This window comes from Pleurodeles waltl, chromosome 2_2 (assembly GCF_031143425.1).
Source record: "Pleurodeles waltl isolate 20211129_DDA chromosome 2_2, aPleWal1.hap1.20221129, whole genome shotgun sequence".
NCBI classification, from domain to species: domain Eukaryota; kingdom Metazoa; phylum Chordata; class Amphibia; order Caudata; family Salamandridae; genus Pleurodeles; species Pleurodeles waltl.
Genome location: NC_090439.1, coordinates 1,138,679,048 through 1,138,705,306, shown reverse-complemented (window position 1 = coordinate 1,138,705,306; position 26,259 = coordinate 1,138,679,048). Strand labels below are relative to the sequence as shown.

Sequence of the window (26,259 nt, the reverse complement as noted above, 5' to 3'; positions counted from 1 at the left end):
GCATTTTTGAGGAGCTAGAGCCCAGCCATATCAAGGGACATATCAGCCTGAGAGATATTCCATCTACCAACTGCATTTACAGTTCTATCACCACTGGGCACCACACTAACATCAGTCTTAACAACCATTCCTAACCAGGCCTTTAGCAAAATTTAATCTAATTGCAAAAGAGGAGGACAATCTAAAATGTAAGAGACAGTATGCCATTATTGAAGGATCCCTCGTACTGGCTACCACATTTTGGAGTTGCGACCCCATAGGTTGGAAAATCGGTGGTTTCTACAGAGAATGAACGAAAATTGAAACAGACAATGGATGTAGAACATCATTCAATATGAACATACCTTAAAGTTCCTCCGGGGCACTGTGCTGACACCGCCCAAAGTAAAACACAGTCTAGGTTTGCTCATAGCTGAAATTTGAATCATACTAAGGAAAGGAGCAATGGAGTCAGTCTAAAACAACATAGGCTTCTACTCCAGATTCTTCCTCATTAAAAATGCTTCAGGAGAATGGAGACCCATTTTGAACCTGTAACAGATCAATGTTTCATTAGAAAACATTCAGAATGGTAATTGTGAAGGAATTGTTGCAGCTTCTTGTGGAGAATAGATTTATGGCATCCCTGGACCTCCAGATTGCGTATTTCCATATATCAATGCCTCAAACATTGAAATTTTCTCAGGTTCCCAGCAGATGGTATCAGTCCATACCGGGACAACTGGCTTATAACATTTTCATCAGTGCAGTCCTTGCAGTCCCCAAAAAATCAGTCAAAGCTTGTGCCAAGCTTTCAAAAGTGCTAAGACTCACAATATATAAAGACAAATCATACTTGCAGCCGATAAAATTCCTAGGGGCTGTGATAGATGCACACTAAAAAAGCATATACGTTGTAAAACTGTCAGGCATCTCCCCAGAGCATTGGCAAGTCAACTGTAAAAACAAATGCAATTCAGGGTTCATTGAATGTGCTAATGTGCTTCCTGTGCATGGAGTCACCCTGCACATGCCTAATTCCAGGCTGTCTTGTGAAGATGTGCCAGATTCAAAAGAGTTAGACAAGCAATGGCATTAAATGTCAGGAGCCTTGAGTGGCCACATAACGATCGCAACCAGAATAAAAGCTGTTTCCAGTAGTGAACCCCAGAAAAATATGTAGAAGAAGGCCTATCATTTTCCCCACTTCAACCGACTTTGTAATACCCATGGGTGTTTTGATGGAAGTATGGGGGCCCACCTTCAGGATCTCTCTGCTGGGGCATATGGCTCACACAAGAAAAGGGCTTACATGTAAACATACTAGAATCATGCAATACGTTCTTCTCAAATATGCCATTCTTAAGTGTTGATCCAGGCGACACCTTAACGATGTTTTACATAAACAAGCAGAGAGGCACAAGATCCCACATTCTCTCAGCAGAAGCCCAAGCTCTTTGGAGCTGGGTCAAACTGTTTGACTCAGAGTAGAACATCTCACAGGAGCAGAGAACGATCACACAGATTATTTGAGCAGGACATAGCATAACTGCCATGAATAGGAATTAAACGTCAATCTTCTCAGGAAGGTGTTAAATGTATGGTGGAAACCAAAGGTCTATCGTTTTGAAACACAGACAAACAGGAAATGCCAGGATTATGTGAGCAGGCATCCACTGGCAGGCTCAGGAGTGAATGTTTTTGATTGCCTAAGTACACCTTTTCTCCTCATTCCCTGATTTCCAGAGTAATCACCAAGCTTAAACAAGAGCCTTGCAGGATCATATAATTTGCACCAACATGGCTGAGACAATACTGATTCTCGAAATGTGTGCATCTAAGCAGAACAACAAACCATTGCACTGGGATTGTATTTAGAGCTCTGTTATAGGTGCTAGGGACATATCCTTTATCACAAACCTGCATCTCTGAAATTGTTTTCCTGGCTGTTGTGTTCGTTGAATTTCTTAACTTAGACATTCCAGGCAACTGCATACATATCTTAGCTCATACCACAGCCTTATCTACAAATAAGACCTATTCGGGTAAATACAAGAGGTTCTGTTTCTGTGTATATTTTTCAAAAGGGCTATAACGTTTCTCAACTCTGGACAGAAAGATCCATCCATAAAGTTATCCCTGCTGCCATATCAATATAAAGTCTCCAAACAAACAACCCTTGTGGTTACAAAAGCTAATGTAAAGAATTTCAGAAAGATCTCTTTGGAGCTTTCCCTGCAGCTGGCAATCAACCAAGGAAATGCAAACTCAGCACAGTATTGTCCCAGCTAGTGACAAGTCCGTTTGAGCTAGTCCACAAAGCCCATATCAAGTACCTTTAATGGGAAATTGCTTACCTGTTGGCTGTCACTGCCAGTGGAAGAGTCTGAATACTTACACAATAAGAGCCTTACCTCCATTTCACAGAGGATAAGGTAATTTTCTGTTCTAATGTTCGAGTAATTCCCAAGGTCCTTGCATGTTTTCATATCATTTGTGAGAAATGGGGTCTCTAATTGGCAGTCATTTTACAGCCTGTCCAAGTAGGGATCCTCACTCTAGTCAGGGTAAGGGAGCTAAACAGCTCAGATAACCCCTTCGTATCCCCTTGTTAGCTTGGCACAGTCATGCTTATCTCAGAGGCAATGTGTAAAGTATTTGTTCAAACACACACAGTAACTCAGTGAAAACACACGAAAGGACTTCACACCAGTTTAGAAAAATAGCCAATATTTATCTAAATCAAACAGGATGAAAACAACAAAAATCCGACATACACAAGTAGAGATATCACTTTTTAAAGATTTAAAAGAGTCTTAATCCGGAGAAAATGGTGGTTGTATCCTTATAACACAAAGTACCTTGGATGCATCAAAAACAAAGATGATGCATGCCACGAAGGAGGTGATGCTTTGGAAAAGCAAGCGATGCGTCAATTATTTTCATGCTGGACAGGCGATGCTTGGATTCTTGTCCCACTAGGATTCCTGGTTGCGTAGCAGCGTCTTTGAAGAGAAATGATGCCCAGAGATGCTGTGTGGAAAACCTAGACGCACAGCAATGATGGAGACACGCTGAAGCAGGCGATGTGTCGATTTCACAGTTGCTGTGTCGATTTTTCAGCCGCATTCAGGCGCTGTATCGATTTTTTTTCTTCTGCAACGGCCTCTGTGCATGGATCTTCACTCGGGTCACCAGCTTTCACTTCTAAGGGCCCAGGGACTGGATTTGGCACCACTTAGCAAGTCAGGGCTCCCAGCAGAAGAGCCCAGGCAGTGGCAGATGAAGTCTTTGTTGTCCCTGAGACTTTACAACAGGAGGCAAGCTCAGTTCAAACCCTGGAATAACCTTGGAACGCAGCATGTAGAAAGTACAGTCCAGTCATTTCACTCCCAGGATAGAAGCAGCAGGCTAGCACAGCAAAGGCACAGGCACACGCAGAGTGCCAGTTCCTCCTACAGCATTCTCCTCTTCTTCCTGGCAGAATGTCCTCAGTCCAGATGTGTTCTAAAGTTGTGGGGTCAGCCGTTCAATATTTATACTAATTTCTGCCTTTGAAGAAGGCAAACTTCAAAGAAAAGTCTTTGTCGTGCACAAAACCCTGCCTCTTCCTTGCCCTGCCACCGATACACTCTAGGGGTTTGGAGACTGTATTGTGTGAGGGCAGGCACAGCCCTTTCAAGTGCAGGTGTCAGCTCCTCCCTCCCGCTCTAGCCCAGGAAAACTCATCAGGATATGCAGAACATACTTTAACTCCCTTTGTGTGAATTTCTAGAGTAAATTCAAAAACAGCCCAACTGTCAGTCTGACCCAGACGTGTATTCAGCAGTCAGGCAGAGGCACAGAATGGTTACACAAGAAAATGCCCACTTTCTAAAAGTAATAATTAGAAATAAAAGGCAAAACCTGTAACCCTTGAACCTGGGTAGTTAAAGTAAAATAACAATGATCCCAAAGGGGTAAGTAAGACCCTTGCCTTCCCGGAAAAAAGTCTCTGAAGGATCTGTTGGTTACTTTTGTTACACTTCTCCTCACTATGCAATGATTTCAACAATTCATATCTTTTATTTAAAACCTGCATTTTCTGCGGACCAGGTTGGTGAAACCCAGGCGTGGATTCCAGAAGAAGAGGACCTAAGGAGAGAGGAGGCAGAGTCTAGACCACCCAGAGGTGCCCAGGAGGCACAGGAGGGCAATGCCCATCCTTCGTGGTGATTGTTCCTAAAGGAAAGAAATGCAGCTGCGAAATCCAGGTGATGCAGGAGGATTCCAGGAGTCATCCATGAGATGCCCCACACCGGATGTTGAATTGTAGAGGTGTCAGTGGGACCACGGGCCTTGGCAAATGCAAAGAAACGTACGGAGTTTGCAGGATTTGTTAGCACCAGCAAGGTCCAGGTGACCCCACCTTGACAGGTAGGTCAGGGCCAGCCCTTAGAAAGCAGGAGAGCAAGCAGGAATCGTTGGAGCCCCCCAGCAGGACCCTCTGGCAGCAGGCACAGCGAGTCACAGGTAGGCCTCAGCAGCACAACAAAGAAGGATGCCCACATCGCAGGAGTTGCAGAGAGGATGTCGTTCTTGGAGCTGGAGAGTGCTGAAGGCCAAGGCTTCTTGGAGCTAGGTCATCTTTGGATTGAAAAGCCAAGAAGCCTTTGCAGCGAGAAGCAGATGCGGTGCTCAGGGCTTCCAGGCAAGCAGCTCCAGCGAGGGACCACAAACTTCCCAGTTGCAAGGAAGATAGGTCAGACCTCTGGAGAGTCACAGAACCACCATCTGAGTCACAGAATCTTGAAGAGTCAATGGGACAGCAGGATCCACAATCTGGTCGTCATTGTTGAGGTGCCCTCAAATGCATGGGAGCAACTCCTTAACTCCAAGTGAGAATCTTTCTTGCTTTCCTAAGAGGATGCTAGGCCACAGAGTTGCAGAAGTCTTTGCAGAACTTGGAAACAAAGTTGCAGTAGGACCCCTCCTACTGGTTACAGTCTTGCTTCTGCTTCCGGCGACGAACAGCAGGGGTTCTGGTGTCCAGGTTGCAGAAGTGTCTTGCAAAAATGTCTTGCAGAGAAGACTTGCAAATGGTTTCTAATGTCTTGCAGACAAATCTGGGTCCCACCGTTGGGGGAGTAACCCAGGGAGGGGATTTAACACTGACTGCAGTGACCCACAGTACAGATGGGTCATTTGGTATCCGGTAACTCAAAGTGTTAATCATATGGGTAGGCACTTCCCTAAAATATGATAGAAGGAATGGACAGGACTTTCATACATGCATTTTATTTACCTGTAGCCTTCATTCCCTCCAAGGTACGTCACCTTCACTGGTTTTTTTTGTTTTGTTTTTTTACATTTTGTCAGGTATCATGTACCAATTATTTATTATTTTGTTATTTAGTACTGAGTTTCCCGGTTCTGAACACTGCATAGGAACTTCGGTGTATGGCATCTGTGAGGAAATGCTATCTGAGATCACCACTTCTGGCGTCTTGTGACGTTGCTCAGTCTTCCCTGTCCCCTCTAGAAGGAACCCTTATGGTGTTCCAAACTTCCTTTCCCTGAAGTTTTTAAATCTCCTCCATGCACTCAAATTGATAAAGCAGGTATAACTATGGACTGTTCCAAGTTATGTTGCAATACCGAATATTTAAGGAGATTCTAAGCATTTTCTCTGGTGCACTGAAAAATGTGAATGTAATTGCTGTACGTACTCAAGATTAAAACCACTTTGTTAAAAACAAAAAAAAACACAAAGATTACAGTTTCTTTTGCACAGTCTTGAAAGCATCTACAATATATGGGATTCTACAATCCCTGTGTAAATGCATGGCTCTAGTTTCTTTGTAATCGATAACTAGTGATGCATTCAGTCGCTGATTATAAAGAGAAGATGTCATAACTCGACTGTAATAAGTTATTGCAGTCGAGTTCTAATGTCACAATGCCTTCAGAGTCATCCGCTGAGGTGATAGGCGGATCAGGACAGGTCACAGAATAGCTGTTTAAAGCAACAAAAATGAAACATTGCTTTTCTTCAGCTCAATTTTTCTATTTTAAAGTGACTAGCTGAAAGAACATGATTATTTTTGCATTCCTTAGATAATTATAGAAAGTTAAAATCTTTCTGCATGTTTCTACGTATTCTGAGTTACCTCAACTTTTTTTTTTTTTTTTAAAGCGGACTGTAATGAACTGTTTCTAATATCTCTTTGCAATAGATATCCAACAGGTGTTTGATGTGCTTAATTTTGCACTAGAGATTCTATTTGTATACTTCATGTTTGCAAACATGCTGATTCTTTGTGAAAGAGCAATGCATCAAGGTTTTAAGTGGCTTGGAAAGGTGATGGTATGACTGTGTATTATATGGGTTAAAGTACACCCTGCCATACATGATAAGGATATTGCAAGTCACCTGGTAGTTCCATAACCTTATAAAGCAACTCCTCTGTGACTTGCAATATCCTTATAATATATGGCAGGGGGTACTCTGCAATGCATACTCACTGAAAACAACCAAAGGCTGAAGTAACATTAGTTAGGTGAGTATTTCAGTGACAGTGTAACACTTTAAACTTAAAATACACAAAAATGTACCTGTTCTACTTATCTCAAGTAACCATAACTCGTGCCCTAAGATAACTATAACTCGGGCACCCACCATGCACAGTTTTCGCATCAATAATGTGATTGCAAATGTTGCAGTGATCTTGTCAATGATGTCATAGAAGATAGTATGAGTGTTGTAATACGTAGGGTAATTAGCAGTTCATGGCAACAGCACAAGTTATATTTACCTTAGGGGCGAGTTCTGGTTATTTGAGATAGCTGTAACTGGTGAATTTCAATGTTTCTGAGTTTAAACATGTTACATTGTCACTGAGATTCTCACCAAATTATAACTGTAGTTAGTGAATTTCTAGTTTTTTTTATTTTTTTTTAACGAAAATATTTAGCACCATCCGTAAAGCCAACCCCCTCACCCCCCAACTACACACACACACACACACACACACACACACACCCATCCCCCCTCCCTTTTTTTGCAGGTAGCCGTGCATGACTTGTGTTTTGATGCCGGACCTGTCTCTGGCAAGTCCCTGCGTACAACTTAGCGCAGCCCAGCTCCCCAAGCCGCTTCAGGCCCCAGGTACCTTATCTCTAGAGCCTTCCACCAGATGTGACGTCAGCAGAGTCCATATAACTCCTGTGCCAACATCAATTCCTTCTTTTCTGAGCTTGCAACACAGATGCGCTAACGGTTGGTCAGATCATGTTTTGGCCTTCTCCCAATGTTTTTGTCATATTAAACAGTGTGCTTTCTGTGTCTTTGGGGTTTAAGCCCTGTGAAACATGTGGACTCCAAATGTCAGCTACGGACCCCCGTTTGATTTGCAAGTGGTGCCTGGGCAAGCACCATGACAGCAACAAATGCGGCTCCTGTTAGCAACTTCGGCCGAAAGGTCTACAAGAGCGTCACATGAAGCTTCTAGCGGCGCAGATGTCTGAGTCATCTTGGTCTTCCCATCAAATGAGTTCTCCTTTTCAGACTCCGTCCGTTCACTGAGCCATTTAAGGAGTCCTTCTCATGGATGCTATTCTCCATCAACCTCCAAAGGTAAGTCTTGCATGCAATCGAAGTTGCAGAATTCACCGCATACAACCTTCTGTCATTCCTCGGTTGTGGAGACGAGGTCTAAGTCTGCCCCACGTCTCCCTTTCCAGGAGACAGGACGACTCTAGACGAGATGCGTGAATATTATACTACTATCTTTAGTCAAAAGCTTCCTTCTGGAGCACCTTTTGGTCCCAAGGAAATTGAAGTGCCTAGATTGTATCTACGCCAGCAGGTTCGACCTTTCCTTCAGTTAGGCCTTTGGCATCAGTTGACGAAACTGTGACAGCCCTTCGGTGTGGGTGTCTGATCAGCTGACTCCGGCGACTCCCCTGGCGGTGCTGATCAAAGCGAATCCCTCTCTCCATCTGAAGTCGTAATCGATGTTGCAGAATCTTCTTCTTGACGTGGGGACAGCGCCAGTCATGCATGTCATCCCTGGCCTTCCTCAACAAGAATTCTTTCATGTTGGTCCTACTGAGGAACATGGTGGCCAGGCAGTAGAGGAGTCGGACTCTTACAGAGGCGAGAGCTGGTTAACTGACCTAGCAATGGCTAGTGGCTTGGATTCTTCTCCAGCCTCAGGCCTACATTCACCCTCTGGACTTGCTACGGAGACGCGCTACTCCTTTGCAGACATGCTAAAGAGAGTGCGAAAGAGCTCTTTTCAGACCCCCTGATTGATGTCCTCCATCAAAGTCATACTGGGATTGAACCAGTGTGTTGTGGGGTTATTTTAGTAAGCTTTTATGAGCATGGTATTTTAGCCATAGGCCGGCAGCGTGTGTCCTTTAACCTAATAACAATTTATTTTATTTATTTTATTTTCTGAGAAGCTTCATTCTGCAGTAAGGTTTTACTTCTTTTATCTCATACACTTTTAGCTTACAAACTGTTTTCATTCTGATTCTGTACTCCGCTCAAGGCTGTATTCAATATTGTTGTCAGTACAAAGTGGAAAACTACAATCTTTGCCACTTCATGAGAAACATACAGGTTCTTACGTTAGAGCAGTTTTCTTAGAACACCAGCTGTTTATAATAAAACATCCCTCTGCCCTCTATATGTTAGAGGGAGAGTTCCAGCCAGAAATTGCTCTTGCGTACTGTTGCTTCACTGCAGCTGTCTGCTGAGACTTGATGTCTTTTCTGCCTACATGGGAGAGAACTCTGAGTAGACCAACAGCCCTCTGCACTACTACCATATTTAGGTATGAGGGATGGTCTCTACCTAGAGATCCTAAAGGGCGGATTAGGGCTGACACTGCTGTGCTCTAGTAGTACCTTAGTGGCGTAGGTAGGAATTCCAACACTTAGCATTCTGACACTATGGTGGGACTTTTCTTATGTGTCACTTTTTGTCACCGCATTGCTATTGTTGTGCTTTATTATCCTAATGATTGCAGTACATGCCATTTTATCTAGAACAAAGTTGATTCAATAAAATATATTGAACCAATTTCTTCTTCTGTTTGTCTTAGCATGTTTGAGACGAATGTGACTGAGAGAAAAGAAGGAGATCTGTTAAACAACTATTTTCCCTGAGAAATCAGAATGTCATGCACATGGTTGCACCAAATGACTGCCACTTCCAGCTACTGCTAGCTGCCCGGAAGGGTAAGGCAGACAGTTGTCACACGGTGTGGAACTGGACTCAGTTACCCATAGCCCAGTGGTGCTGCTGCCCAAATCTAGCAGTCTCCTTAGTACAATGAGCGTCAACACGACAAGTGCTTCCTTACAGCGAAACACTACATGATGTCTTGTTGGGAGCTTGGGTTAAGCCTGATACAGGGGCCCCTGTTGACCAGGCTATATCCCATAGGCAGTGACCATCCCCTGCTGATTCATTCTGTCAAATAAGACATCCTACTCATCAAGGTTTGGTGGCACAGGCCGCTTTAGCTTTCCATGATATGGAGTCTCTTCCACATGTTCCACCTTATAGAGAGTCTAGACGTTTGTCGCAGGCATATTATTCCTCCACGATTTCTGCTCTACGCTTTGTGAACACATCCTGTGTTCTTGGATGTTTCTCTCATTCTTTATGGGACTCATTAGCAAACATTTTGAATGATGATGCATAGTTCATTGGCACGCCTTTTGACAGGCAGCACATGCTTGGCTGTAAGGCAAATGTGAGCAGTGACACTATCAATGCATTGGGCCTTCCTCCTGTTGGCAGTTTTGTCACTAGTTTGGAAGACAACCTCAGACTCACCAATAGATTTTTTTGCCCTTTGAGGGTTGGTAATCAGGCAGAGGTTAACAGTTAGGTTCCCACTTCCTCTTCCGCACCATTGGATACAAAATCACTCTGATTCCTTTTAGGGGTTTATTCAAGAAGTGTCTCTTGAAAATCAAGTGTGTCATCAGAAATGGCAAGAGAGTGTCTTAGACTACTGGGTCTTCCTAATTAGTAAGGGCAGATAATGCCTGCCTTGTCTAGCAACACTTGTAACACTCATTCCTACATCAGTCCTGACAATGGAAAATGTTCAAAGCATGTGAGCCTATTAAAGAGACAAATGCCGTAGAACTGTATAAAAAAGTAAGTAACATTTGTCTTCTCCTCAGCACTGTTATTATGATTGAGTATTACTGTTGAGGATTGTGCTTGGTGTTTAATATGTGCTTGTATTTAGAGATTTTGGGCATCATGTCTTAAATTTGCATCGCCAGGTTTTAAATCCGCATAAGAGACAAAGGCTGAAAAGGATGGAGGAGGCAGAAGAGAAAAATAATAAAATGGTGAAGGGAGAGCCTAGATAGAGTGTTGATGTTTAGAGCAGGGGAACAAAGAGCAGTGAGGTGAAAGCAAGACTAGGCACCCTTATGTTTTGGCAGCCACTGAATTTGGCAATGCCACTCACAGCTTCTTCACCAAATCTCTGTACTTAAAAAATGTTTAATTGGCTATTACAAATTAAACCCTGATAGCATCAACTTGATATGCCTGAACTTGAATGAATCTGCTTTCTCTAGCCTTGTGCATGTCTCACTGTCTCGTTTTTTTTTATAACAAAACTGATGGTAAAGTAGCATTGCGCTACACCTCCACTAATCCTGTGCATTTGTGATTGTGACAGGTCCTGATTCACGACACCATTGATGCCTTGAAAGAATTGTTGAAGAGCATCATGCTGTGGAACCTGACTCCGAACGGGCTCCAAGAAATGTTTCTGGTCTGTATCTATCCGAGAAAGCATCCAATTCATGAACAACAAATACATGTTTCATTGGTAGTTGTGCATTTCAGTAAGTGTGTCTGGTTTGCCAACTGCCTTCCTTATCGGTTTACAAGAAGATCCCTGATATCTAATGCTGAGGGGTTGTGGAATCTGATGAATCATAATCTAATCCTTGCCTCAGGATAAAGCAGAGAGCTGATAGAGAAACGTGTGTGCCTGCTTGATATGTTTGGTTCTACCGTTAATGCAATCACTTTAAAATGGCAACTACACTTTAACTGTGAAAAGGTAAGTCAACGAAAGGATACCAACCATAGAGGCAAAATAGAAAATACCTTCTGCATATTCAATTAATCTTTCTTCTAAGGTTTAAAAAAACAAATGAAATATATCCAATTCATTTATTCTTCCAGGGCACTTGTATTTCATGTCCTCCACGCAGATAGTTTAGATAATGAATGTATCACAGACTTCCTCAAGACTTCCTCAAAGATCACAGGATTTAAGTTTTACCTGATTCGGCTTCCTCCCTGTCTGGGCTGTCAGGGTAAATGTAATTGAGTATATGACACCATAAAAGTGGCTCTTAGCCAATCCTAAACAGATTATTATATTCAAGCAGTATTATTCCCTTTCCATAGTAATTGTATCTTGAAGAGAGAGGCAGTAGTTTTTACAACATTCTGTACCTTAATAAACCATAGTGTCGGCAGTAATGAAACAAACGCAGGCGTGCCCTGTTTCATCATCTAAGGAGACACTCATGATGAGGATAAAGCTGAAGGAGTGCAATGTCACCTCATTGTTGTCATAAACAGGTTGACTATAAAGGAGCTGTGTTTGAGTAATGGCAAGCAATCCTCGCTATAAGACACCATACTGAGCAGTGCATCTAGTTTAACAAAGCGATTAAGACTGCTAGGCAGGGTTGTCATATGTAGACATATTGTAAAATTTCATTAAATATTTTCTTTCTAGGAAGAGTTGATTCAGAAGCTGAGTCTGGGAACAAACTAGCATTATGAAAGGAATGGTTTCTGATAGTCTTCCAACAGCAGATTCTTCTCTTTTTGAATACTGCTCCTGGCGTCAGACGGAATCGGGACAACCTTGAGCAGTACCCTTGCACTCCGGAGTCGTTCTGAGCCAGATGTGATGTGTGCCGACAAATATAGGCACCACTTATGCACCCTGACATCAGTTCCTTTATATTTGATAGAGACTTCTAACTGCAGTTTCCTTGCCTTTGAATTTCCCCAAGGCGTAGACTGGGTCAGAAAAATTTGCATAAGCATATCCCTACGCATGCCGTCAGGTGGCTCTGTTTGGTTCTGCGTGGCGTCTGCGTCGTTGCCACGGGATGTGACGTCGTGGTCACTTATAAGTGGCACCCAGGTGCGTGTAGGTCAGTTTTTTTCTTTCCACGGCAGTTAGCACTGATCTGGAGAGTGCTACACTGCTGTCGTTTTTTGACAGGCTTTTTTTTTTTTAGCATTTTGTTGAATATTTTTGAACGTGTGTTGAAGGGATGTCATCCAGAAAGGTAGGGTTCAAACAGTGTGGTGCCTATCACCATGACATGTCGGTTACAGACCCTCAACTTAACTGCCTATGGTAGATCGAAGTTGTGCTAGGACTGCTGGGCCATGGTGCGGAAGGCTTTGAGGACTGTCTCTAAAGCTGCTTGCGGCCCGACAGTCCATCAAGCGCAACTCCTAGGACGTCCCGGTCACATTCCCGTTGAGGAGAAGGTCGCAGGACCACTCCAGGAGCCCCAAGTACTTTTCCTGATACTCGGGGAAGAGGCACAAAATGAAGAAAAAGTCAAAGCGGACTTTTACTTTACCTCTTCTGTCGGTCGACGTTACAAGTGAGGACTATTGGTGTTCCAGGCACGGTTCTGTGGAGCCGTTGCCAGGTCTGTCTCCGCGCCTCCCCCCCCTCTGTATCCGGGAGCTGGAGCGACCCCCGCTCAGATAAAATAATTTTACAAAGCCAAGCTCTGCGCGTTTGACTGAGCTGACCCCTCTGGAGTGCCTTAGGGCCCCATGGAGCAGGAGGAGATCCCATCAGGTTCCGCGCCAAAGACTCCTGCCTCAACTCTGATGGGATCTCATGGATCCAAATCTAGATCGGCTCGGGTGCACCCATGCGACCTTCTCCGGCACTGATCCCAATGCCAGTGCTCCAGGCACCAGCAGTGCCAGCCCCATTCTAATTTCCGACAATCTGGAATCGGAACTGTGCCGTACGATGCTGATTCCAGCACCAGCAGAGCACACGGGTCAGATAATTGCCTGAGCATTGTTTTCAACAGCCAGGCTTGGGAGGAAGAATAGAGTGGGTCACAGGACCATTTAGAACACCAGTTAGAAAAATCATTGGACTGGTATGAGGAATTAGGAGTGGCAGGTACACTGGACACATCTCCAGATTCTGTTATGCTTTCTCCTCCTACTGTGGCTACGGAGGAGGGAGGTTCTTATGCAATGGTGGTATGGAAAGCAGCAGAGGTCGTGGGCCTCGACCTGCCCTCAGTGGCTGTCAAAACTAACATCACAGAAGTGCCTGGGGCTTCCTCTTCTGAACCCCTTTTGCCCTTTTATGAACTACTAACGTCCTGCTGAGAACCTTGTCCAAACCCAGCACAGGGGCTTCTGTAAACAAGACAATTGCCTACCGCCATTTCCCTGCCCTGGGTTAACCTAGTTTCCTCAGCCAACACCCCACGCCTGAGAGTTTGGTAGTCCAAGCCTCAAAGCCCCATGGTGCATTTCCTTCTGCTCCCAGTCAGAGAATCCAAGAGGATCGACCAACTTGGGAAGATGTTTTCTTCCATCAGCCTGGCACTGAGGTCAGTGTACACCTCATGCTTTTTGTGGTGTTATTACCATACCCTTTAGGATACGGTTGCTTAAGTGCTGCCACAGGTCCCGTAGGAGGCCTGGGCTGTCCTCTCCCAAGCACTGAAAGATGGGAGAGATGCAGCAAATTTCATCATCAAGTGTGTCTTGGATACGACTGACTTGCTGGGCACATCGGCTTAGTCGATGGTGGCCTCATGGTGCCAAACCTGGCTGACACATCTGGCTTTTCGGGGAATGTCCAGGCAAACCTTATGGACATGCCCTTCAATGGAACTCGCTTGTTTGGCAGGTAGGTGGACTCTGCTCTGGAGCGCTTTAAACACTCTCAGGTTATGGCCAAGTCCTTGGGATTCTTGACGGTCCCCGTTCCCATTCTGCCTTTCACCACTTTCGTGGCCATGGATGGGGTGTGCCCCTGCGCCAGCCACAGTCCTGTGCAAGCTCCCCGAACTATGCGAAGACGTGGGCATAATGTCTTCCCCCGGCAGCTGCAACCTCCAAACCCTCCTAGTTTGGTTTTGAAGGACCATGGTTGTCCAGTTGGAGGGAGAATTCAACATCATCTCCTCCACTGTCAGTCCGTTACATCGGACACATGGGTCTTGCAGATCATTCAGAAGGGCTACTCCCTGCCTTTCCAATCCTTTTCTCTCCTAGTACCACTGACCCGAACGGCTGGTTTAGAATCACATGACTTTGCTACAAGAAAAAGTTAAAACTCTGTTGGTCAAAGGAGCCATACAAAGGGTTCTGTTGTCAGAAGTAGGTAGTGGTTGTTATTCTCGCAACTTTCTGATACCCAGAAAGAAGGGCCTTCTCCCTATTCTAGACCTATGGTCCGTCAATCTCTTAATCAAGGAGTTGAAATTCAAGAAGCTCACTTTGGCTCAAGTCGTGTCTTCCCTAGACCAAGTAGACTGGCTGGTAGCGTTGGATTGCAGGATGCGTATTTTTACTTCCCAATCCTGCCTTGCCCACAGGTGTTACCTGCAGTTCAAGGTAGGCCATCAGCACTTTCAGTTCACAGTGCTCCCCTGTGGGCTTACCAGCACCCCTTAGGTGTTCACCAAGGTGATGGCAGTGATCACAGCTCCCCTGCGCAGGCTAGGAGTTTGTCTTCCCCTAACTCAACGACTGGCTGTTCAAGGCAGGCTCGCCCAAGGCTGTCATCTCCCACCTCCAGACAACAGCAAACCTCCTGCATTCGCTGGGGTTCACTGTAAATGTGCTGAAGTCCCACCTGACTCCCTCTCAGATGCTCCCTTTTGTTGCTGCTGTTTTGGACACAGTGCAGTTTCGGGCCTATCTTCCCGAACAGTGAGTCCAGGATTCTCAGGTTATGATATTGTAGTTTCAGCCTCTATCCTGGGAATCAGTGAGACTGACTGAGTCTTCTGGGCCCCATAGCCTCCTGCATCTTGCTAGTGAATGATGACAGATGGCATATGCAGGCTCTGCAGTACGACCTATAGTTCCTTTGGGCGCATCATCTGGGACATCTCTCCCACATGGTCCAGATCTCGGAGGGAACTGCAAAAGACCTGCAGTGGTGGCTCACAAACTGTGATTGGGTCAAAGGCATACTCCTCTCCCTTCCCGAACTAAACCTAACAGTAGTGACAGATTCATCACTCTGGGGATGGCGTGGCCATCGGTGAGAGGTGAAGATGAGGACTCTGGTCTCTGGCATGTATGAATCTGTCCTGGAGTACGGGGGATACCTATGCTCTTTGCCAGGTTCAAGTAACCCCTATTAGTTATTGATAGTGTCTAGGAAGCCAGGGCTCTCAAGTGGTATCTGTGATGAGCAGCCAAGATGTATCTAGGAGGAGTGTAAAGCACTTGCAATACCACAGTAGTCACACAGTAACTTATCACACATAAAAAGAACCACAGTGTTGCAAAAATAAAATTACTTTATTGCAGTAACACTGAATTAGATTACTCCTAGGCAGCCCCCCAGCTAAAAGTAAGTACACACTGTATATGCACACTGTTTTAGGAATTAGCATAGAAAAACAACAAGTATTGGCAAGAAATAGCAGAAAATAGCTATGGCCCTGTAGGGGGCCAAACCAGATACTAAAATAGTGGAATGCAAAGTTAGGTTCCTCCACCCAAGGATGTGTAATATTTAGAAGGGAGCTGGGAGAACCAGGGACCCCAAAAGGTGGGTACTTGGATGACCCCCAGCGACCAGGAGAGCAGAGGTAAGTTACCTAGTCTTCCCAAAGACTAACAAGGGGACTTGGAAAAGGAAATCTGCAAGAACAGGACCAGTCCAGTGGAACCCAACAGTGGATTCTGGTACAAAAGGACCTGCAAGAGAAGGGGACAGAGTCCAGTCCCTGCAGGAGTGTCTAGGGACACCCTTCTGTGGATGAAGATCTGAGTTGATGGTGGATGATGAAGGCCAAATGTGGAGCCTAGGAGCTGAAGAGGAGTTCCTTAAGTCATGCAGAAGCTGTCCTACACTGGTCACAGTCGGGTCAGTGGTCAGGAGGACCGTCAACAAGCCTTGGCAAGCGCAAATCTGGGCAGAAGAGGATTCGCAGAGAAGAAGAGGACCAGCAAGGTCCAGGAAGCTTAACCCTTGAAAGTGATTCCTGGCTGACCCTCAGCAGTCGGGAGAGCTAGGAGAAGCAATCGTAACCCCCACTGTCAGCAGGCTCAGTAAGTTGAAGTGGGGCCCATTCAGCACACTTGGAGAGGCGTCCCACGTTGCTGGAGCAGCAGATGAGAGACTGTCCTTGCAAGGATGGAGTGCTGTAGGCCGGGGCCACTTGGAGCCTGAAAATCCCTCAGAGCAGGGGTCAACAAGGCTTGGTTGCTTGAAGAGTCGCTGTGCACAGGGGTTCTGTCCTGCAAGGAGAGGCAAGAGCTCACCATCTCCCAAGTTGGGCAGGTGGGAACAAGAGGACCACTCAGAATCACTACCTGTTTTGGAGGATCCACGCAGTTCCTGCAGAGAGCAGATCCCAGCAGCTGGTCGCTGTTGCCTTAGGTGCCTGTGGATGCAGCGGAGTGACTCCTTCACTCTAAGGGAGATTCATTCTTGCTACTTTGGTGCAGCTGAAGTCTTGCCCACCCTACAAGATTCACTGACGACTAAATGTTGCAATTGCTGGAAGGAGCAGGAGAAATGTTGCAAGTCGAGGTCATCTTTGGAGTTGCAGGCTTGTTTGGTTCCTGTGAAGTCCAGCAGCGGTTCCGGTGGCCAGGAGCAGAATAGGTCAATGGAGAGGAGTCCTGGTGGAGTCTTGGACGCTGAATCCTGGAACCCAACCACAATCGAGTCCCTAAATAGCCCAGGGGGGAGGGTAAAATGGCTTACTCCAGTATTGGAACTTTCATAGATTCACATGCTTGAATCATTCCCTGTCGTCGAGATGGGAGCCCCCGGTACAAATTACACAAGTAGTGTTGAAATATATTAACAAAAGGGCCCTAGGCCTCGTCAATTTAACAGTCTATCAGAGTCATTTTAGGAAAAGGACCAAACTTGAGCATCCACCAATCAGACAACACCACCCTCTAAAATCCTCCTGAGAGAAGCTCCAGCACCTCAGATTTTATTCTGCACGTCGTGCTAGGGAGCCTCCTCAGAGCTCTGCTCTTTCTTCACACCTTTTGGATTAGCTTCAAATTATTTTTCTCTGCGAAGAACTTCTTTGAACTGACTGAGATAACACCTTCAACATGTCTGTTAAAGAGAAGAAGGGTTTATTCAGAAACTGTAAAACTTGTAAGAAGAGACTACATTCTGAAGACCCTCATCAGGATTGTATATAATGCTTCTATCCAGACCACTCAGCCAAGGACTGTAAGGTTTGTCGTACCTTTTCCTGTAAGACTCTTAAGGATAGAGAAGGCAGATTATTGATTTGGCTGCAAAAACTTAAATACAGAGAAAATCCAGTCTCTGACTGATAGTGATGACTCTTCATTATCTAAAAAGTCATCAAAAAGGGCGAGATCAGACACAAGATCTCCCTCCTATCTATCGAAAAAAGCCCACAAAAAGACTGCCTCAGGGTCTTACAAGGGCCGCAGCCCATCTACTTCACCTCAAAAATCTTCCAGAAAAGGGGAGAGAGGTCATGCCAGCAGTTCTGAGAGGCATAAAAAGTCATCCTCTGTACCTCCATCTGTGACTTTCAAGAGACCTTCCTCTACTTTTACAAAAAAGGCACAGTCGACGACGGACTCATCGTCGACGAGACCGTCGGTGAGTGTTTTTTCACCACCAACGACGACTTGCACCCTTCCATCGTCGACGACAGTTCTGACGACGACATCGTCGACGAACGTCTACACCTCATCATTGACGGCGGTTATGACGGTATCGGCTTTACCATCATCAACGGTAGACTCTTCGGTGAAGCTGTCATCAGTCAAAATGTCCATGGGTTAGTAATCGACGACACCCCCGTCGACGAAGCCTATGTCTGCCACATCGTCGACGGGGGAAAAACATCATAAAACACATTAAAAACTTACCCCAAAGCACACCTCGCCTAGTAAGGTGACCTCTCTCATTTCAGTGCATTTGTTAGAGGGAGATGAAGACTCTGACGACGAGGGACCATTTGGGACAGCCCATAGCCCATCACAGTTAAACATAAAATATAAGGACGAAGATGAATTTGATGAATCTTATGACCCTCAATGTTATGGAGGAGGCCAACAATATCAATTCCATCCTCCTTACTATCTGACCTCCGAGCAATGCTGGCTGATTACAGCAGGCGTTTTCCTCCTCAAGGGACGCAACCTCCTCCATCGCCCGTCTCCGGGGTTACCACTGCACGTCAGAGACCGGTTTATTTGCCTCTTACAAATGTGGCTACGCCGGATATGACTCTACCTCAGGACACTGACATGTCAGAAGGTGATCACGAAGAAGGGGAGCTCCTTGACACTCATTCCGAGTGGGATGAATACATCATTCTTGCTCCTTCTCCTTCCCAATCAAAGGTGGAGTCCCCACCAGACGACATCAGAGGATTCTATAATCTCCTTGAAAAAGCAGCTAAGCGTTTCGCTTTGCCAATGCCGTCAAAACAAACCAATTGTTTTCTTTATGATTTTAAAGAGCCGTTTCAAGAATCCGTGCACTCTATTCCGCTGGTTAGTTACTTATGGGAAGAAGGCCTAGAAGTGATGCACAATCCTGCTACTGTCACAGCAGTGCTGCCTCGTTTGGACAAAAAAATACAAAGTACCAGAGGATGCACCGGCATGTCTAATTGGTCATCCTCATCCGGACTCAGTGGTGGCTCAGGCGGCACAAAGGAAGTCCAAGAATCCGTCTGCTCCGATTTCTGCACCCCCAGACAAAGAAGGTAGACGACTAGACAATATTGGGAAGAGGTTTGCCTCGATGGCTAGCCTAGTGATAAGAGCTGCTAACTCACTAGCGGTGTTAGCCAGGTTCGACAGACAGCTATGGGCAGACATTGCCCCAAATATTGACCAGTTGCCGGAGGACGGAAGATCAGAGGCAAAGAAGACGTTGCAAGAAGGTCAGCGCATGTCAGCGGAACTCATAGACTGTGCAATAACATAGCCACGACTGCATTTCGACAGCTCGCAGGTGCGGCTGATCTTAGGGACAAGGTTGGCTAAAGGCTACATCATTCTGCCCTGAGGTACAGAATAAGATTTTAGATTGACCTTTCTATGGCCAGGCATTATTCAGTAAACATATCGACAAGGCTTTACAATCTTATCAAATCTGACACTGATACGGCAAGATCATTAGGGACTCTCCAGTTTCAAAAGCCTTCCTTTCGAGCTAGAGGACATGGCCAACCTTCATATAGAGGATAGATATTCCACCTATCCTTCCTCTTTTCAACAGTTCTGTCAATATTACCCACAAAGGCAGCCACCGCAAGCAGCTTATGGTAGATCTGGCAATAAGGGGCGATCAACTCGCCCTGCTGAAGACTCGGCTCGTACAGCCTGGTATATCTGAGGCGCCGGCTACACCCAATTCTCCTCCTCTAGTTCTAGGCGGAAGGATATCCCTCTTCCTCAGGCAATGGTAAGTCATCAGATCAGACAAGTGGGTCCTCCAATTAGTGAAACAGGGCCACACTCTGGAGTTTATCCAACTACCTCCCTCCAATCCTCCTCGCAGGACTCCTTCAAGGTATTCAGAAAAACTCAAGAAAGAGATCAACAAGATGCTCCTCAAAGGAGCCATAAAGAAGGTACCTTGCTCACAGCGAGGAAAAGGGTTTTGCTCCAGGTTCTTTATCGATCTCGACCTACGGGAACTAAACATCTACTTGAAAAAGCAATTGGTCTGCATGATCAGCCTTCAGGATGTCCTCCTGCGTGTGAACCAGGGAGATTTCATGTCTACGCTAGATCTAAGAGACACATATTTCCACATTCCCATCCACCCTTCCCACAGACAATACCTGAGATTCATTGTAGCCGGAAGCCATTTTCAATTTTGTGTCCTCCCCTTTGGCCCAAAATCAGCTCCCAGAATATTCGCCAAATGCCTAGCGCCAATCGCAGCCTTCCCCAGGAGGAGGTAACACCAAATGTTTCCATATCTCGACGATTGGATAAAAGCAAGCACCTACGCAGAAGCATGCAGATCAACAAGAAGGTGCGTTTCCTTACTAAGCAGTTTAGGCCTCACCATCAACTGGGAGAAGTCCAAACCTCTGCCAGCACGCAGTATCACTTTTTTAGGGGCAAACCTGGACACGCAATCCACCATGGCGTGTCCCACAGTAGAGAGGCAACAAAAGTTACTGACACTAGCAAAGTCAATACAGGGAAGAAGCTGCGTTTCTGTCCACCTGTTCAAATCCCAGTTGGGCATGATGTCATCATGCATACCTCTGGTTCCTCTCTGCAGACTAAAAATGCCTCCGTTACAGGAGCAACTCAACCGTCAATGGCTCCAGGTTTCGGGAAGCTTCGAAGATCGAATAGTCATAACCCCAGCAATAACCAAAGCCCTGACATGGTGGTCTCAAAAGCATCATCTGTCCATCGGCCTTTCCTTTTTACATCGTCCAGCTCCGTGGACCATCACTACGGATGCATCTCTGGAGGGCTGGGGAGCCGTATTGCAGGATCTTCAAGTAAGTGGCAAGTGGCCACTAGAGTTGAGTGATGCACATCAATCTGCTTGAGCTCAGAGCAGTGTATCTCGCTTTGCAGGCTTTTCTCCCAAAAATAGCAGGATCAGACGTAGTAATAAGAACAGACAACACCACTATGATGTATTACCTCAACAAACAAGGAGGCACGAGATCTCTCACCCTCTCCAAGGAAGCCCAAAGAATTTGGAATTGGGCCTCGCAGCAAGGCGAACACTCACAGCTGTGCATTTGCCGGGAATAGAGAACAATATAGCGGACTCGCTCAGCAGGCAAAGATCGAGCTGCCATGAGTGGGAGCTGGACCAGCCCATAGTGGACTACATCTTTTCCCAGTGGGGAACGCCAACAATAGACCTGTTTGCCAACAAGTAGAACGCCAAATGCCAGTACTTCGCAAGCTGGCATCACCAAAAGGGATCTTCTGGGAAATCCATTTTCCATAGTTTGGTCAGACATCTTTGCTTATGCCTTTGCTCCAATTCCATTAATCCCCAGAGTCCTCACGAAGATGAAGGCAGAGCCGTGCACCCTGATATTGATAGCTCCCTACTGGCCTCATCAACACTGGTTTGCGGAGCTGCTTCTTCTATCAATCAAGCCTCACATTCCACTGAAATCATCTCCACAACTACTAACAATGAACAAAGGTCAAGTATCGCACCCGGATCCTCACTCAATGCGATTGTCAGCATGGCTCCTGGGCAAAGGGCGTTTGCACATCTGAAAATCCCACAGGGATGTAGGGACATTTTGTCCAGAGCTAGAACGGATAGCACTAATAACGCTTACTCTTGCAAATGGAAACAATTTTGTGTCTGGTGTCATCAGCGGCAAATTGACCCACTATCTTCACCGCCGGAACAAATATTGCCGTATTTATACTGGCGACCGTTGATGGCCTTTGACATTCCTCCCGAAGCCTTAATGTTATTCTGGTAGCCAGGCGTTTCTTCACCAAAATGGTATATACCTGCTGTTGACAGATTTGTAAAAAATTGTACAGAGAGGCCTGTACATCCTCTTTCTGCTTTTCTCTCTAATAATCTTTTTTTCATCCTTTACCTTACCCAGTAGGGCTCTGCCCTGGGCACTCTTAAAGGCTATCTGTCTGCTCTGTCCTCTTTTCTGCAGCTGCCTGACCAACCCTCTTTACTTAAGTCCCCTGTTGTATATAGGTTTCTTAAAGAGCTTGTACATATGGTTCCTTCTTTGCCATTCGTATGCCTCAGTGGCATCTGAACCTGATACTCACGTACCTCATGTGTGCTCCCTTTAAGCCCTTACACAATTGTCCTCTCCACCTGCTTACCATCAAGACAGCTTTTCTAGTGACAATAACATCTGCCCAGAGGGGTGAATGAGCTCCAGGCTTTGTCTTTCAAGCCTCCATATCTCAGTGTTTCCTGATAGTGGTGCTGAGCACCTGTGCCTCGTTCCTCTCAAAGGTGGTGACCTCATTTTATTTGGGACAGACTATCACCCTGCCCACCTTCGTTGCTCCCCCAACTCTATAAGGAAGAGGAACAACTCCATCGGCTGGACCCAAAAAGAGCGTTGTCGTTCTCCCTTGATTGCACAAAAGAGCTCCAGGTGGTGGATGACCAACTCTTTATGGGATATGTGGGACCAAAGAAAGGTCAGACATTGCAGAAATGAAGCATTTCGTCCAGGGTCTTTGTATGAAAATCTGCCATGCACTGGCCAAGAGCAGCCTCCCAGGAGCTGGAGGGCCCATTCCACCCAGGGTAAAGCTGTGACCATGGCACTAGGACGCAGTGTTTCAATCATGGACATTTGTCAAGCAGCAATGTTGGTATCACTGCACACGTTTCCAAAATATCACTGATTAGACTTCCTAGTGTAACAAACGTTGTCTGCAGCCTATTGCCAGGATGGTATGGCTTGGGTATCTATTCAAAGGTAACAAATCTGCAGCTAGAAGTCAATATGAGATGAACAACTTACTTGTAGGAAGCTGGCTGTGTATAGACTATACCAAAATGAGTTATAGTGTGCACAGAGTCTAAGGGTTCCCAGGAGAATTAACAGAAGCTAAAGTAGATAATACTAATGCTCTCTTTTGTGGTAGTGTGATTGAGCAGTTAGGCTTATCAGAGGGTAGTGCAAAGCATTTGTTGTACATACACAGTCAAGAAATGAGGCACACACTCAATTGCTAATTCCAAGCCAATTACTTTTATATACCCAAAATATATTTACTTACTTTATTACTAGGACAAAAAAAGGTCTTTGTTGCAGGTGAGTATAGTCGTAAGTAACAGACATATGTATCAAATGTACTTTGTTTGGATTTTGCAGATTGTAGGAAAGTACCCTCTTTTTGGCATGGTTACCCCCTCTTTGTGCCTGCTGTCAAGATGCTTTGACTGTTTTCACTGGGATCCTTCAACATTGTTTCACCGGCTCCTTCCAGCAACTTCAACATTTCCCCGGCTGTGCATCCTGTGAAGACAGCAAGTCTTCAGTCTGCACAAGAAGTAAGAAAGAATCTCCCTAGGAGTGAAGGAGTCGCTCCCCTGCATCTGCAGGCACCAACTGCAATGACAACAGGCTGCGGGGGATCTGCTCTCCTCCTGAACTGCGTGGATCCTGCATCACAGGTGGTGGTCTGGAGTGGTCCCCTTGGTCCTCTCCACCAGCTGACCAACTTGGGAGACGGTAGGCCCTTGCGTCTCCTTGCAAGACAGCACTGTGACTCTTGGAGCTACCATGGCTTGTATGCTCCTCCTCCAAGGGATCTTCAGGCTCCGTGTAGCCCCGGCATCCAGCACTTCTAACTGCAATGCAGTCTCCTGCCTGCTGCTCCAGTGACATGGACGCTCCTCCAGGTGTGCTGAGTGGACCTCACTGCGACTTCTGTGCCTGCTGCCAGTGGGTTGCCTGTAGGGGCTGCCTCCCCTTGTGACTCTCCCAGCTGCTGAGGGTCACTCCGGACTCCCGTCTTTGGGTCGAGTCCCCTGGACCTTGCTGGTCCTCTTCAGCTTTGCAAACTTCTTCTCTCTCTTTTGCATTTGCCAAGGCTTGTTTGCTGACTGCATCCCGACTGCCCATGTGGGACATCACTTACCTCACTGCTGGGACTCCTCTTCATCTCCAGTGCTGCACTGCTGACCTTCTTGGTCTACAAGTACCCCTGTGAGTGTGCTCTTTCCCTCTAAATCTGATTGCCTAGGACTTTGCACACCCCACAAGTGGCATACTGGTGCCCCGTGATTGTGCTCTTTCTCTCTAAATCTGATTGCCTAGGACTTAGCACCCCCCAAAATTGACATACTGTAAGTTCCTAGTATATGGTACTTAGGTACCCAGGGCATTAGGGCACCAGGGGTTCCCTATGGGCTGCAGCATGTATTGTGCCACCCATGGGAGCTCATGCAAAATGCGTCTGCAGGCCTGCCATTGTAGCCTGCGTGAAAAGTTGCATGCACCCTTTCACTACAGGTGACTTCACCAATTCACCCCTATGGTAGGCCCCACAGCCCAGAGCGTAGGATGCAGGTCCCTGTGTGTGAGGGCACCCCTACATGAGCAGAGGTGCCCCTACGAACTCCAGCTACATTGCACTGGACTTCGGAAGTGAGCAGAAGCCATTTTACCCATGTACTGGACTACCTATCTCCATCTACATTATGGTAACGCCGAACCTGGGTATGTTTGGTATTAAACATGTCGGAATCATACCCCAATACTATTGCCAGTATTGGTTGTATGATTCCATGCACTCTGGGGGGAGGGTCCCTAGAGTCTGCACAAGAAGTAAGAAGTATTCTCCCTTGGAGTGAAGGAGTCACTCCCCTGAATCTGCAGGCACCAACTACAATAACGACGACCTGCGTGGATCTGCTGTCCTCCGGAACTTTGTGGATCCTGCATCTGCTGTCCTCCGGTTCCTTGTCCTCTTTACCAGCTGTCCAACTCAAGAGACAATAAGCCCTTCCCTCTTCTTGCAGGATAGTACCCCTGTGCACTGTGACTCTTGCAGCTACCAAGGCTCACTTGCTCCTCCTCCAAATGATCTTCAGACTCCGTGTTGCTCCTGCCTCCAGTACTACTTCTTGACTGCTGCTCCAGAGACGTGGGACCCTTCTCCAGGTGTGCTGAGTGGGCCTCACTGCGACCCCTGTGCCTGCTGCCAGTGGGTTGCCTGTGGGGGTTGCCTCTTCTTCTTGTGACTGTCCCAGCTCTAAGGTTGACCCCGGATTTCCCCTCCTTGGGTCGAGTCCCCTGGACCTTGCTGATCCTCTTCAGCCTTGCAAACCTTCTTCTCAGTCTTTTGCATTTGCCAAGGCTTGTTGGTGGTTTTCCAGTACCACCAACCGACTGCGTCTCGACCGCCGATGTGGGACTTTGCTTGCATCACTCTTGGGAATCGTCTTCATCTCCGATACTGCACTGCTGACCTATTTTGTCCAGTCGACCTTGTCCTGCATTCACAGAAGGGTGGGAAGTGGCTCCTGCCACAACCAGAGACTCAATCACGGACTGGACTTGGTCCCCTTCCTTTGCAGGTCTTCTTTTGTCATGATCCACCTTTGGGTTCTTCCAGTGTTGGTTAGGTCTTACACGATCCTTTTCCAAAGTCCTGTTAGATTTGGGGAAAACCAGGCACTCACCCCTCCTCTGCTGGTCTCTGGGGGCGCACCCTGGTACTAACCTTTTGGGGTTCCTGGTTCCTCAAGCTCCCTTCTCCTGATTGCACATCCTTTGGTGGGGGACTGTCTTTCACATTCCACTTTCTTCGTTTATATGGTTTGCCCCTCCACCCCCCGGCATGGCCCTCACTATTTGCTATTGCTTTTACCAATGCCTATTGCTTTCTATGCTCTTTGCTGATTGCTTATGTTTATATATTAGTGTTTTTATTTACCTCCAGGTGGGGGATTGCCTATTCAGTATTCTAGTATTTATATGACTATAATAAAGTACCTTTATTTTTGTAAAACTGTGTTGTTCTTTCATGTGTGTAAATTATATGTGACTGTAGTGCATATGCTTTGCATATCTCCTAGTTAAGTTGTGGCTGTTTATCCATGACTACCTCTATAGAGCCCTTGCTTCCTATACACTGCCTACACTCACTAATAGGGGATACCTGGTATAGGGTGATAACGCAGCAGGCCAGCTCCCTATACAGATAATGCAGTTTACAAGTAACACTTTTCACTTTTAAAAGTTGACAGAGTGTAATTTTTTATAGGTGTCAATAGAGTCCTGGGGTTGGGGGGGGGGGGGGGGGGACTGTTAAAACATTTAACAGGTAAGTACACAACTTACGATTCCAGTCTTCTGGTGTTAGGATGTCCAAAGGTCAAAATTCAAGTTGACCCCAAAAGTGCACCACCAGCAGCATGGGTCTGGCTGGGTGCAGAGGTCAAAGTTGGTGTTGGGTGTCAAGTGGGCTCCTATGAGGACTAGGAGTGCTCGGTAGAAAGCAGATTGCAGGTATGTACTTGCAGT

At 46.1% G+C, this 26,259-nt stretch overlaps 1 protein-coding gene across 1 annotated transcript in view; it reads left to right on the top strand.

Annotated features, from left to right (window-relative positions):
* MROH1 (maestro heat like repeat family member 1) overlaps nucleotides 1–26,259 on the top strand; it is a 1,237,492-nt gene that overhangs the window by 842,022 nt on the left and 369,211 nt on the right. Inside the window, exon 27 of the mRNA XM_069221041.1 lies at nucleotides 10,680–10,775. Coding sequence (XP_069077142.1) covers nucleotides 10,680–10,775 — 96 coding nt within the window. The remainder of the gene's footprint in view (nucleotides 1–10,679; nucleotides 10,776–26,259) is intronic.